We start from the raw sequence: 13615 nt of genomic DNA, 5'->3' as shown, positions 1-13615 counted from the left end.
ATCATTTATGCTTTTTAATTTGGATTATTTTATTTTAGAGCCGGAGTTGAATTTCTATAATTATGTTTGTTACTTTTCATTGCAACAATGTCAATTATCACTAACTTTGCTCTCGCAGTTCTTCTTTCTCTAGTTTATCATTTATGCTTTTTAATTTGGATTATTTTATTTTAGAGCCATAGTTGAACTTCTATAATTTTGTTTATTAGTTTTCATTGCAACAATTTCAATTGTCACTACATATGCTTTCGCTCTTCTTGTTTCTCTAGTTGATCATTTATGCTTTTAATTTGGAATATTTTATTTTAGAGCCGGAGTTGAATTTCTATAATTTTGTTTGTTAATTTTCATTGCAACAATGTCAATTATCACTAACTATGCTCCCACATTTCTTGTTTCTCTAGTTGATCATATCTGCCTTTTAATTTGGAGTGTTTTTTTTAGAGCCATAGTTGAATTTCTATAATTTTGTTTATTACTTTTCATTAAAACAATATCAATGGTCACTACATATGCTCTCGCACTTCTTGTTTCTCTAGTTGATCATTTATGCTTTTTAATTTGGATTATTTTATTTTAGAGCCGGAGTTGAATTTCTATAATTTTGTTTGTTACTTTTCATTGCAACAACGCCAATTATCACTAACTTTGCTTTCGCACTTCTTGTTTCTCTAGTTGATCCTTTATGCTTTTTAATTTGGATTATTTTATTTTAGAGTCATAGTTGAACTTCTATAATTTTGTTTATTACTTTTCATTGCAACAATGTCAATTATCACTAACTTTGCTCTCGCACTTCTTGTTTCTCTAGTTGATCATTTATGCTTTTTAATTTGTATTATTTTATTTTAGAGCCGGAGTTGAGTTTCTGTAATTTTGTTTGTTACTTTTCATTGCAACAATGTCAATTATCACTAACTTTGCTTTCGCACTTCTTGTTTGTCTAGTTGATCATTTATGCTTTTTAATTTGGATTATTTAATTTTAGAGCCATAGTTGAACTTCTATAATTTTGTTTTTACTTTTCATTGCAACAATTTCAATTGTCACTACATATGCTCTCGCACTTCTTGTTTCTCTAGTTGATCATTTATGCTTTTTAATTTGGATTATTTTATTTTAGAGCCAGAGTTGAATTTCTATAATTATGTTTGTTACTTTTCATTGCAACAATGTCAATTATCACTAACTTTGCTCTCGCACTTCTTCTTTCTCTAGTTTATCATTTATGCTTTTTAATTTGGATTATTTTATTTTAGAGCCATAGTTGAACTTCTATAATTTTGTTTATTAGTTTTCATTGCAACAATTTCAATTGTCAATACATATGCTTTCGCTCTTCTTGTTTCTCTAGTTGATCATTAATGCTTTTAATTTGGAATATTTTATTTTAGAGCCGGAGTTGAATTTCTATAATTTTGTTTGTTACTTTTCATTGCAACAATGTCAATTATCACTAACTTCGCTCTCGCACTTCTTGTTTCTCTAGTTGATCATTTCTACTTTTTTAATTTGGATTTTATTTTAGAGCCGGAGTTGAATTCCTATAATTTGTTTGTTACTTTTCATTGCAACAATGTCAATTATCACTAACTTTGCTCTCGCACTTCTTGTTTCTCTAGTTGATCATTTATGCTTTTTATTTGGATTATTTCATTTTAGAGCCATAGTTGAACTTCTATAATTATGTTTATTACTTTTCATTGCAACAATTTCAATTGTCACTACATATGCTCTCGCACTTCTTATTTCTCTAGTTGATCATTTATGCTTTTTAATTTGGATTATTTTATCTTAGAGCCGGAGATGAACTTTTACAATTTTGTTTGTTACCTTTCATAGCAACAATTTCAATTATCATTAACTATGCTCCTGTATTTCTTATTTCTCTAGTTGTTCACTTATGCTCTTTAATTTGGATTGTTTGATTTTCGAGCCGGAGTTGAAATTTTACAATTTTGTTTGTTACCTTTCATAGAAACAATTTCAATTATCACTAACTATGCTCCTATATTTCTTATTCTCTAGTTGATCACTTATGCTCTTTAATTTGGATTGTTTTATTTCCGAGCCGGAGTTGAACTTTTACAATTTTGTTTATTACTTTTAATAGCAACAATTTCAATTATCACTAACTATTCGCCGACATTTCTTATTTCTCTAGTCGATCACTTATGGTCTGTAATTTCGATCATTTTATTTTAGAGCCGGAGATGAACTTGTATAATTTTTTTTAAATACTTTTCATAGCAACAATTTCAATTATCACTAATTATGCTTCCGTGCTTCTTATTTCTCTATGTGATCATTTATGCTTTATAATTTGGATTTTTATCAAACAGTTCGTTGTAACGAACTGTAGTAAGTAGCGACCCGGCTCAATAGTAAACGAGACTCTAAAAAACGGAATTTTGATGCTAAAAGATACATCAAAAGAATCGGATTTTCATGTTGATTTTAAATATATAAGTTTCATCAAATTTAGTCTTTGTCATCAAAAGTTACGAGCCTGAGAAAGTTTGCCTTATTTTGGAAAATAGGGGGAAACACCCCCTAAAATTCATAGAATCTTAACGAAAATCACACCATCGCATTCGGCGTATCAGAGAACCCTATAGCAAAAATTTCAAGCTTCTATTTACAAATGTGGAATTTCGTATTTTTTGCCAGCTGACAGATCATGGGTGCGTGTTTATTTTTTATTTTTTTATTTTTTTTGTTTTTTTTTTGTTTCTTTCTCCAGGGGTCATCGCACCAACCAAGTGGTCCTATAATTTCGCAAGAGGGCTCATTCTAACGGAAACGAAAAGTTCTAGTGCCCTTTTTAAGTGACCAAAAAAATTTGAGGGAACCTAGGCCCCCCCGCTCATTTTTTCCCAAGTCAACGGATCAAAATTTTGAGATAGCAATTTTGTTCTGCATAGTCGAAAACCATAAAAACTATGTGTTTGGGAATGAGTTACTCTCCCACAGTCCCTGGGGGAGGGGCTGCAAGTCATGCAGAATATGTCATGGGGGAAGAGAAATTCAATGAAAAGGGCGCAGGATTTTCTAGCATTACTATAAAAAAAAACAATGAAAAAGTAAACATGAAAAAGTTTTTTTTCAATTTAAAGTAAAGAGTAGCATTGAAACTTAAAACGAACAGAGATTATTACGCATATGAGGGGTTCTAAAAATACTTTAGCTTAAATAGCGAGGTATTTAGGAGGAGATAAATACCTCGCTCTTTATGCTAAAGCATTTTAAGTAATTTCAACTATTCATTCTACGGCCTTTTTGATTCAGGGGTCATTCTTAAGGAATTGGGACAAAACTTACGATTTAGTGTAAAGAGCGAGGTATTAACGAGGGTACAAACCCCCTCGTATACATAATAAAAATATAAGGTTATGAAAGTTTGTTACGTAAGTTAATTCTTAAGTTACGTATATTTTTTACTAATAAAAACGTTCCTTAAAAATTAAAAGTTCTAGTTGCCTTTTTAAGTAACCAAAAAAATTGGAGGGCAACTAGGCCTCCTTCCCCACTCCTTATTTCTCAAAATCGTCTGATCAAAACTAAGAGAAAGCCATCTAGCCAAAAAAAAAGAATTAATATGCAAATTTCATTTTAATAATTTATGTGTGGAGAGCCAAAATAAAACATACATTAATTCAAAAACGTTCAGAAATTAAATAAAAAAAACTAATTTTTTTATTTAATATTTTCAGAGCCGGTCTTGAACTTGTATAATTTTGTTTATTAGTTTTAATAGCAACAATTTCAATTACCACTAACTATGCTCCTGCATTTCTTATTTCTCTAGTTGATCACTAATGGTCTTTAATTTCAATTATTTTATTTTAGAGCCGGAGATGAACTTCTATAATTTTGTTTAATACTTTTTATAACAACAGTTTCAATTATCACTAACTATGCTTCCGCACTTCTTATTTCTCTATGTGATCATTTATGCTTTATAATTTGTATTATTATATTTCTAGAGCCGGACTTGAACTTGTATAGTTTTGTTTATTCCTTTTAATAGCAACAATTTCAATTATCATTAACTATCCTACCGCACTTCTTATTTCTCTATTTGATCATTTATGCTTTTTAATTTAGATTATTATATTTTAGAGCAGGTCTTGAAATTTCATAATTTTGTTTATTACTTTTAATAGCAACAATTTCAATTATCAATAACTATGCTCTGGCATTTCTTATTTCTCAATTTTATCATTTATTCTTTTTTAATTTGGATTATTTTATTTTAAAGCCGGAGTCGAACTTTTATAATTTTGTTTACTACTTTTAATAGCAGTACTTTCAATTATCACTACCTATTCTCTTACACTTCTGATTTCTCTAGTTTATCACTTATGCTCTCTAATCTGGATTATTTTATTTTAGAGCCGGAGTTGAACTTCGACTTTATAGAGCTATACAAGAGTATCGTAAATCAAAAATGTCTCAGTCGGATATTGAGGCATCTGGTTCAAGCAGAGGTTGATTTGGAAATGACAAATACTCACAGACTGCCTATTTTTCACTTGTTATAAGAGTATCCCTGAAAATTTTTCCCCTGAAAATTTATCAGCCCAAAGTTAGAGCATGTTATTTATGTAAAATAATATTTGAATAATTCTATTAGTAAATAAAGATGGACCAGTTTTATTCTTAATGTGAGAGTAACTGTACTTGATTGACTGGAACAACTTTTCTATATTTGTCTATATAGAGCTATCGGAATATCAACAGTCCTATAATGAGCAAGTCTATCTTTATTTACTATCTCTTTTCCTTTAATTAACAAGTTTTATATTTTAGATAAATAAGTTTGAAGGTGCTCAGTTAAATATACGTTTTTTGCTTTTGAGATAATTCAAAAAGTAGATGTGTATGCATTTTTCATACAGTTTGAACAAGAAGATTATGAAAAATTTACCTAATCTATCTTGATTTTAGACGGCTGAGCGATACTCCACATTGCTTTGAGTTTTGAAGCTTAATTATAATGTTTTAACTTTTAAGTTTTGACTTTTCGAGGTAAATAGTTTATCCATCGATTTTATGGATAGAATATATCTAAACAAACCCAGTGTTCTTGAAGTGTAGTTTGAGATTCTTTAATTGCTTAAATCGGCTGAAATATCTTAAATCGGCTGAAATATGAAAAATATGTATGCCTACTCGTGATTCTTAATCTTTTTTTTCTTCAAGTATTTTTTTTTATTTTTAAGCCCTGCGGCTAACTTTTGGTATGCAGGTTGTTTCGGCATTTAATCGCCTGCTGGATGGATAGCTAACCCAAATAATAGGCCAACAACCATCCATTTATTTGTAAAGTAAATAATTTGAGGCCTGTTTCCGCCGTCCAAACTAATACGTTTGAATTCAGGGAAATGTATTAATTGGGTCGGAAATTTTTAAATGGTATGTTCCAGGACCGTATCCATTATTTTCTTCAGGGGACGGGTGGGGGAAGGTGCAAAAGGATTTTTTTTCGGAGGAGGGGGTACGAAAATTTTTCTAACGCATCAAAAAATTTGTTTATATTCATTTTTCTTAGGTTTTTACGAGTCGGACTGACAGTAATACTTGATGACTTAAAGAATACAGTGCAAAACTGTAAAACATCAAAATCATCTAGGGTTATTTATTAAACGAAATATTCAAGTTTATTTCTATCCTTCGAATTTGTTCAATCTCACGCTCGAAATCAATCAACAATTGTCTCTAATTCGAATTATTACGGTTCCGTTTACATTTGTAAGTGACAAGTTTCGTTCGCAATGCAAAATTATTACAATAGCTTGTTACGGTGATAAAAACAGGCCTCTGATACCAACCCTTTTCTGCCTTTTGAAATTCCATTTCCTTGTTTCCAACTGAGTTTTAGAATATTAAATAAACTGCCTTGTCAGTAGACTAAAGATATTTGTTACTCCTGTACTGCCTAGAGTTGTTTCTCAAGTGTTTCGTTCTTGCCTTGCCTACAAGCTATAACCTCCCGCTCTTCCTAGTACTTGATTCTATCCCCCTTATAGGATTACTTATCGTTATTATTATGCCTAAAGGTTGTATCCGACATTTTTATGCTCATGGAGTTAATTATCGAAAACTGTTTACTAAGCTGTCATGGTTGTAGTAGCAGCTGGAACCTAGTAAAGAACAAACCAAAGCCATTAGTAACAAAAAAGTGGCTTGTGAAAAAAAAATTGCCAGGAATGGTAACTATTATCTCGATGAGTTTTAACAGTAAAATTTTATAATTTTTGGGAATTTAGGAAAATTGCGTTAAACCCAAGGCCGTATCCAGAGAAGGGGGTTACCGGGTTAGAATCCCCCACCCAAAAAAAACGGCCAACCCGTAAAAAAAATAGTAAAAATGCATTTAAAATAATTTTGATGCATTTGTAGATATTTTTTTGTAAACCTTCCCCCCGTACACAAATCTTGCATACGCCCATACTTAAAGCCCTAATAAACAGCGTCAGATCAAACACAAAGTACACGATTGCAATCGTTATTGCCCGAAAACTCTATGTAGAAAACTTACAGAAGCTTCTCTTGAGCAACAACAAAAAAAATCAGTTTTTTTTACGGGTTGCTCCTAAAGGCCGAACCAACTGTAAATGTAGATCAGGAGTATTGAGGCGTGATTAAGCATACATTAACCTGGCGGTTGTCTAATTGAATGCAGCTGAGGAAACTATTTATAATAGTTATTTCAGAAGTATCAAAATGTTATATGGACCTTTAGACGTAGCAGTGACATATAATTCTAATTAATCATAAAATGAACCCCATTTAGCCTGTAGGAAAGTTGAAAGACAGTATACTTGCTCGAAATTCAATAATTGTTCCCGAAAAGTCTAATCACCTTCTTACAAGACGTTCCTTAAACATTGGGAAGCTCTACTCTTGGAGTTTGCTTCCTTTGTCTTGTCCTTGAAGACTAACTCTGCCATAGTTATTAACTGCCGTTTTTTTGTTACTGTAAAAAATTTATTTGAATTGTCGATCATTTATAGTTGTCTTATTGAAATCTATGTCATTATTAAATACTTTAAGTTATTTTTATCTAAAAAACAATGTTCCTTCAATAAAAAAATCTTCAATAAAATATTAGCCTTTCCTATATAGGAATTTGGCAAGTTTTAAAATGACTATCTTTTTTCTCGTGGGTGTTCAAGCACTGCCATCTTTTTGATAAGTGATGGCGTTAAAGGCTATAAAAGAAGATAAAAAGGGATCATAAAAATAACAACAGATTCCTTTGAAAAAAATTGCTTTGTTTATAACGATTCCTTAATTCTTTTAGAACCCCCTGCCCCCCACAAGGTTCTATTCCTTGTTTAGCAGACTATCGGTTTCTTTACCTTACATAGATTATAGTAGTTTATCTAACAAGCTCGAAAATTGCTTTAACGTGTTTAGTATTCTATAGGGCTAGTATGTTTTCTTTTTCGATTTTTATGCATGATGTATTGTTTTTAGTTATTTACTTATTTTCTTTTAACTGTTTGTTCTATTTTCTCTACACCAGAGTCAGACTAACCAAGTTACTTGTGTGCTATTTTGTGCTATTTGTGCTATTGTGTGCTATTTTGGTGCTATTTCAAATATTATTTATCAGTTGTGCAAATCACATATATTGACTGCCTTCTGCTTGATATATTCAAAAACGTGCCTTTATAACTTATCTCGAAATTTTAGTTTCGTAGTGATATTTTGCACTAAGTCTGTACTATCATATTTTTGATTATTTAGTCCTAGGCAATCAATTTATTATTTTATGCCTTGGTACTGTGCTAGAAATTAATAAAAAGAAAAAAAATATGATAACCTCAAGAATATGATCGCTACTCAAGAGTGTACTTTATGTGTATATGTATTTCCTTATTATAACAGGGGTAGAAATTACTTTAACAAGGCCAATATTTTAGGGTGTTATTCGTTTTATTTTTGTCTTTACGATTTTGATTCTCAGGTTCAATTGTCTTTAACTCCATCTAATAAATAATTTGAGACCAATTGGCTTTTGGTTAATACGACATTTATAATCAGGGGTCGATGCGCGATTCAGGGTGGAGGGAGAGGCGAGGGGTAAATCTGGTGTCTTTCTTTTACAGACTTGTACGAATTTGAGACGATATGAACATTCTCTCCTTTGACTGGACCCATTAATTATGTTAATAGATAAATTAATTGTGTTAGTTATTAGTTAATTAATTCTGTTAATAGGTTCTATGGATTCTTGAACTTCTTTTTATCTCTGGCTATATATGTGTAAATATATATGCCACTTGTTTCCTTGTCAGTCACTTTTTGATACAGCTGTTTTCACGCCTTATCCTTCAACCTTCTGTCATTGTTCAGTCCTATTATGTATAATCAAATAAAGAATCTGAAATTAACTGGATAAGGAGTAGACATTTTAAACTGTTCGTACAGTTGATTAATTTGGTTTAAAATGAAGCAACTAGTAATTGTATGGTAATTGTAACTGATATAGTAATTGATAAAATATAATATAGATAATTGATAAAGTATAGTAATTGATGAGACATGCATTCCTTATTATAGCTATTGTGATAAGTTGTTCATATTATTAATAATAAAGTAATTTTCTTGTTTGATAGAGGTAAAAAAAATTGTTTTATAATCTCATAGGTGGGATGGGAAGGTGCCAGAACATGAAAAGAGATGTCGCCGGAGTGCAAAACTTGGTAGTAAGTGCTGACATCTGGATTGGTGGTATCTAAAATTGGATTTCCTTGTCGTAGTTAATAATGTTGTTGTTTTAAAGCTGCAAACAGAATAGTGTGCAAGTTTCTATGGAAAATGACAGAATTATTGATTTTCCTAATTGCCTCAAATTTAAGAAAGTGTTCATTAGTATTACTCGAAATTCAATTTTCCTTTGTCTATGAATGGAATTATTAAAATATTTGGACCAATACTTAAATTGTATATTGGTCTCTTTTTATAGCTCAGTATGGTGACCAGATATGTATAAAGGAGTTTTTGGGAGGGGGGGGGCTCTTTAAAACTACGAAAACTTCAGTTTTCTTTGTTTTGCTCGTATAAATCTTCTTTTGTTGTTGTGTTTGTTTCTGTTTTACAATATTGATCGAAATAAATAAAAGTGTAACTGAAGAATCTTTTTGTTTTATGTTTCCAATTCTTTTAGTTCTTCTCCAAAATTTTTTAACGCTGTTTTTATTTTAGGTTAAAAAAAAAATAGGTTAACTGAAACAGCTTTGTAGTCCAATGTTATTTAAGAAAGAGAAAACGCTTTTTGTCCTTAGCAGAGTACTCTGCAGTAGGGTGTAGAAGGGCAGCTTTTAATTACCTTGCGAATTTGATGATCTAGAAAATTGAATTTTGAGGAATGGATATTCAGCCCCAGTTATATGACGTAGGTTGACGTTCAAGTCCCAAGGGTATCAAACAAAGACATCTTTTCCCCTGAACCTGTCTTATGCGAATTCATACCTGAAAACGGCGATTCTTTAATATTATCTTTTGACTGTTGCAAAATTGTGTCAGTGTTGCCAGAACACGCTTTTTTCGCTTTTTTTTTACTTGGGCACCCGTTACTACCGAAACTGCGCATAGAGGTTTTTTTTGTTTTTTTTTAACTGAATCCCCCAGCTTTTCAGTTTTTTAGATGTATATATATGACATGCACGTTTTTATTAAAGTAGTTCAAAACCGGAATTCATTTTCACTATCCTTTGTACCTTAAGCTCCTACTTTCCCCTCCAGCCACTGAAATCGCCTACAGTATTTCTTGGCCCTGTTCAATGAAAAAACTTTGATTGCTTTTTATGAATCTTGCCTTTATTCATTTGTATTGAACGTCAACTTTGTTTAAAATAAACCATCTGGTTCAACTTATTTAGAAAGTTTTGTGGTCTAACAGCTACAAGAAAGTTTGGCAAGGAGAGTATGACAAGCTATTTTACAAACTCGTTAAATTAACTTTCTGCTGATATAATTTGATCAACTATATTTTCAATTTTAGATAAAGAAGACATTAACATGCAAATCTATAAAGACAAGGTTATTATGAAGTCGCTACAATAAGCACTTCTGATATTTTCTGATATTTCTAATGATTCTGATATTTTCATTGATAAAAGCTTCAGTTGTTTTAAAGATACTTTCAAGGCTTGTGACGACAATTGGCAATTTTTTTTGTTCGAATATACTTGTCCCCCCCCCATCCCCTAATAGTTAATACAGAACTATGCAATATTCTATACATGTGGATGGAAACTCAAGTGAGTCAAGCCTAAGAAACTATTGTTTTGTTTAGGATGCATATACATTTTTATGAACGATTACAACACTGTGTGGCACTATGTAATCTGTAACTTGGATTTTTACACTTCTTCTTCTTCGGCAGAAAGCACTTCAAGAAACGACTCCATCCTTCTTTGTCCTTTTGGCTTTGAAGTTGGCTGACGCTCCGTGCACTGCTTTTCGATGACAATTTTAAATTGACTGCCTATCTCGAAATTTTAGATCGAAATCATTTTGCCAGTTTGGCACTATTCGAGTCAAACAGTTGTTTTTCAGCACTAAATGGTTTATTTACCATTTACCATTATTTAGTTGCCATTATTTACCAATAATGGTAAATATCGACGCTACTGTGGCGTGATCTTTTCGTTACTTAAAAACAGTGCTAGAAAATTATATTTTTGTTCGAAATCCTCCTCATATTATTTCAACAGCTTCCTTCCAGGAAAAAAGCTAGGAAACAAACTAATTAATATGCCTCCATGGCCATGCTTCTGGGGGAAAATGAAATATTCCTCTTTTTATAGACGGGGGGCTAAACCTCTCTTAAACAATTTTCGGACAATTTACATATTTTTATTGTCACACTGATATATTTTCCGTCAAATTACACCCTTTCTGGGATGTTTCAATTTTCCTAAAATTATATGAACGTTCTTAAATTTAAAAAAATTGTTCATATTTCGAATCAAAGTAAACATTAAATCTCTTTCAAGTGTGCATTGGTTCTTTTTTAGGGTTTCTGATACTATTGACAAGGGTCAATCTCACAACTACCGGTTTCAAAAAAATAATGTAAATTAAATAGCGACGAAGACCACACTGCCTTTCCATAACAAACAAATACAACGTAGAAACAATAGGGAAAGTTTTTTCAAGACAATGGAAATTATTTATGTAGATATTTCGGCCCTATGTCCAAGGGCCGTCTTCAGCACAATACAATACTATATATATATATAAAAGAACTTACATCAAATTGTGAGAATTAAAACTGAATATAAAAACACTTATTAAAACAATTTTTTTTAAAAATATAGCCCTAGCATCCTTACTTCAGCGAAGTTCAACCAGGACTGGCGAAAAGAATGAAATGAAGAAATATAAACTCATTCAAACTAAAGAGAATAAAATGATTAGATGCAATTTCTTAAAGCTAATCTTGCTTGTTTAGCAGCCTGTCTCAAAGGCCTTTTCGTAGTTGGTTCAGTACTATTATAAATTGGTTTAGTAAAATATTTTGTTAGATCATTTTTAATTAAATTTGAGTATAAAGAATTTAGTGAGTATTCCCCCAAGTCCCTGTTCAAAGAAATATTTTTATTGATTTTGAGATTAATTTCAATTGATTCTCGAACCACCTGTTTTATTCCCAAATCATTACTAATGAGTGAAGAGTTTTCAAAAAGTATCATGTGGGACGGATTATTAAAAATATGCCAACCTAGAGCAGAATCAAAGGAATTGTTGGAACCATTTGAAATTAAGGCCTTGTCTATGTCATTTTTATGCTGTTGTAACCTTTTGTCTAGATTCTGATGGGTCCTGCCGACATAGTATTTTCCGCAATCACAGGGTATTTGATAGACCCCTCTTTGGCGAGTAACTGGGGTCTTATCTTTACCCGAATTTAAGAAATTGATGATTTTAAAATTATTAGTAAAAACTACGTACAGATTATTTTTTGTGCAAATATTTTTTAATTTTGTTGTAATCTTTGGGATATACGGAAGATAGACAATATTTGAGGGCTTATCAATAGCCTCACATTGTGAAGTATCTTCTTCGATTTTACAAGAATGTCTTTTTATTCTACGGCTAATTATTTTATTTACAAAAGGAATGGGGTATCCATTACCAAAAAGAATATCTCTGATAAAATTTATTTCTGCATTTATATATGAATGGGAGCAAATATTTAGGGCACGATCAATGAGGGAAATTACAACTGCTCTTTTAACTTGTGGGGGGTGATTTGAATTAAAGTGAAGATATCTATTGTTATGTGTTGGCTTTCGATATATAGTAAAATCCAGTTCATCAGCTTTACGAATAATTAATACATCTAAAAACGGTAGTTTATTTTCAATTTCAACTTCAAGGGTGAACTGCAAATTTCGGTCATAAGTGTTAAGATGATCTAAGAAGCCCCGAAGTTCAGCTTCCCCATAATTCCAAAGTGAAATTACGTCATCCATATAACGACCCCAATAGACATGTTTTAGAAAATAAGAATTCAATGCCCAATTCTCAAGATTCTCGACGTAAATATTTGCTAGTAGCCCGGATAAAGGTGCCCCCATGGGTAATCCATTTTTTTGTTGATAAAAAGAATCGCGAAATTGAAAATACATAGAAAACTTATTACAAATTTTAACAAGAGTCATTAAAACTTCACAATCAATTCCTGTCGCTGAAGTCTCGATCAAGTGGTAATTTTCTTCTATTTTGTTTTTTAATAATTCCTCTGAAATAGTTACATCTATATTTGTGTACATGGAAACAATGTCGAAACTACTAACTATTGTGTTTTCTGAAATACTTGTGTTGCTAAGTTTTTTAATCAAATCTGCCGAGTTATGAATATAGGAATTTTGAGAATACAATAAAGGTTTGAAAGCTGCACAAAGCCATTTTCCAATATTGGCAGCGGGAGCTTTAGTACAAGCCACAATAGGTCTTAAGGGAATACCCTGTTTATGTATTTTTGGTAAACCGTAGAGTTTAGGACAGAAACTACCACGGGGAAAAAATTTATTGTATAGTTGTGGGGTGATTTTACCATTTTGTTTTAGCTGCTTTAATTCATTTATAATATTATTAGTGAACTGATCAGTAGGATCATGAGTTATTGTTTGATATGTAATTGTGTCATTTAAATGCGAGAAAATTTTGTTGTCATAGTCTGTTGTATTCATGACAACAAGTGAATTGCTTTTGTCTGCTTTAGTTATTATAATAGAAGGATCTTTTCGGAGATTAGATAGTATTTTTATGTCATGCAGATTTTCCGGTGTGGAATTAGTAGGAGGCTTAAACTTTTTTTGGCTATTATAGAGGATATTTATTAGACCTGATCTAACTTCATCCGGGTTAGAGACAGAAGGATAGTGTTTATGCAAAGCGGACTCTAGAGAGGAAACTATATCTGCCACAGGAACCTGTTTCGGTAGAAAAGAAAATTTTGGACCTTTTTCTAGTGTTTCGATTTCCTGGGGTTCCAATGTTTTAGAAGAGAGGTTAACGATAGCAGGCCCAGGAGTGAATCTTGGAGAATAAATACGGTTTCTCATCGAAGATTCATTTCGTAAGCCCT

At 31.6% G+C, this 13615-nt stretch overlaps 1 protein-coding gene across 1 annotated transcript in view; it reads left to right on the top strand.

The window, feature by feature from the left end:
• Positions 1-9144, top strand: part of LOC136036325 (mitogen-activated protein kinase kinase kinase 15-like) — a 35326-nt gene extending 26182 nt beyond the window's left edge. Inside the window, exon 4 of the mRNA XM_065718483.1 lies at positions 4396-9144. Within this exon, the coding sequence (XP_065574555.1) occupies positions 4396-4495 (100 nt within the window). The 3' untranslated portion in view covers positions 4496-9144. The remainder of the gene's footprint in view (positions 1-4395) is intronic.
• The last annotated feature ends 4471 nt before the right edge of the window (positions 9145-13615 follow it).

Source organism: Artemia franciscana, chromosome 2, assembly GCF_032884065.1.
Source record: "Artemia franciscana chromosome 2, ASM3288406v1, whole genome shotgun sequence".
NCBI lineage: Eukaryota > Metazoa > Arthropoda > Branchiopoda > Anostraca > Artemiidae > Artemia > Artemia franciscana.
The sequence above is the reverse complement of the archived record's forward strand: the minus strand, read 5'-3'. Positions and strand labels throughout refer to the sequence as shown.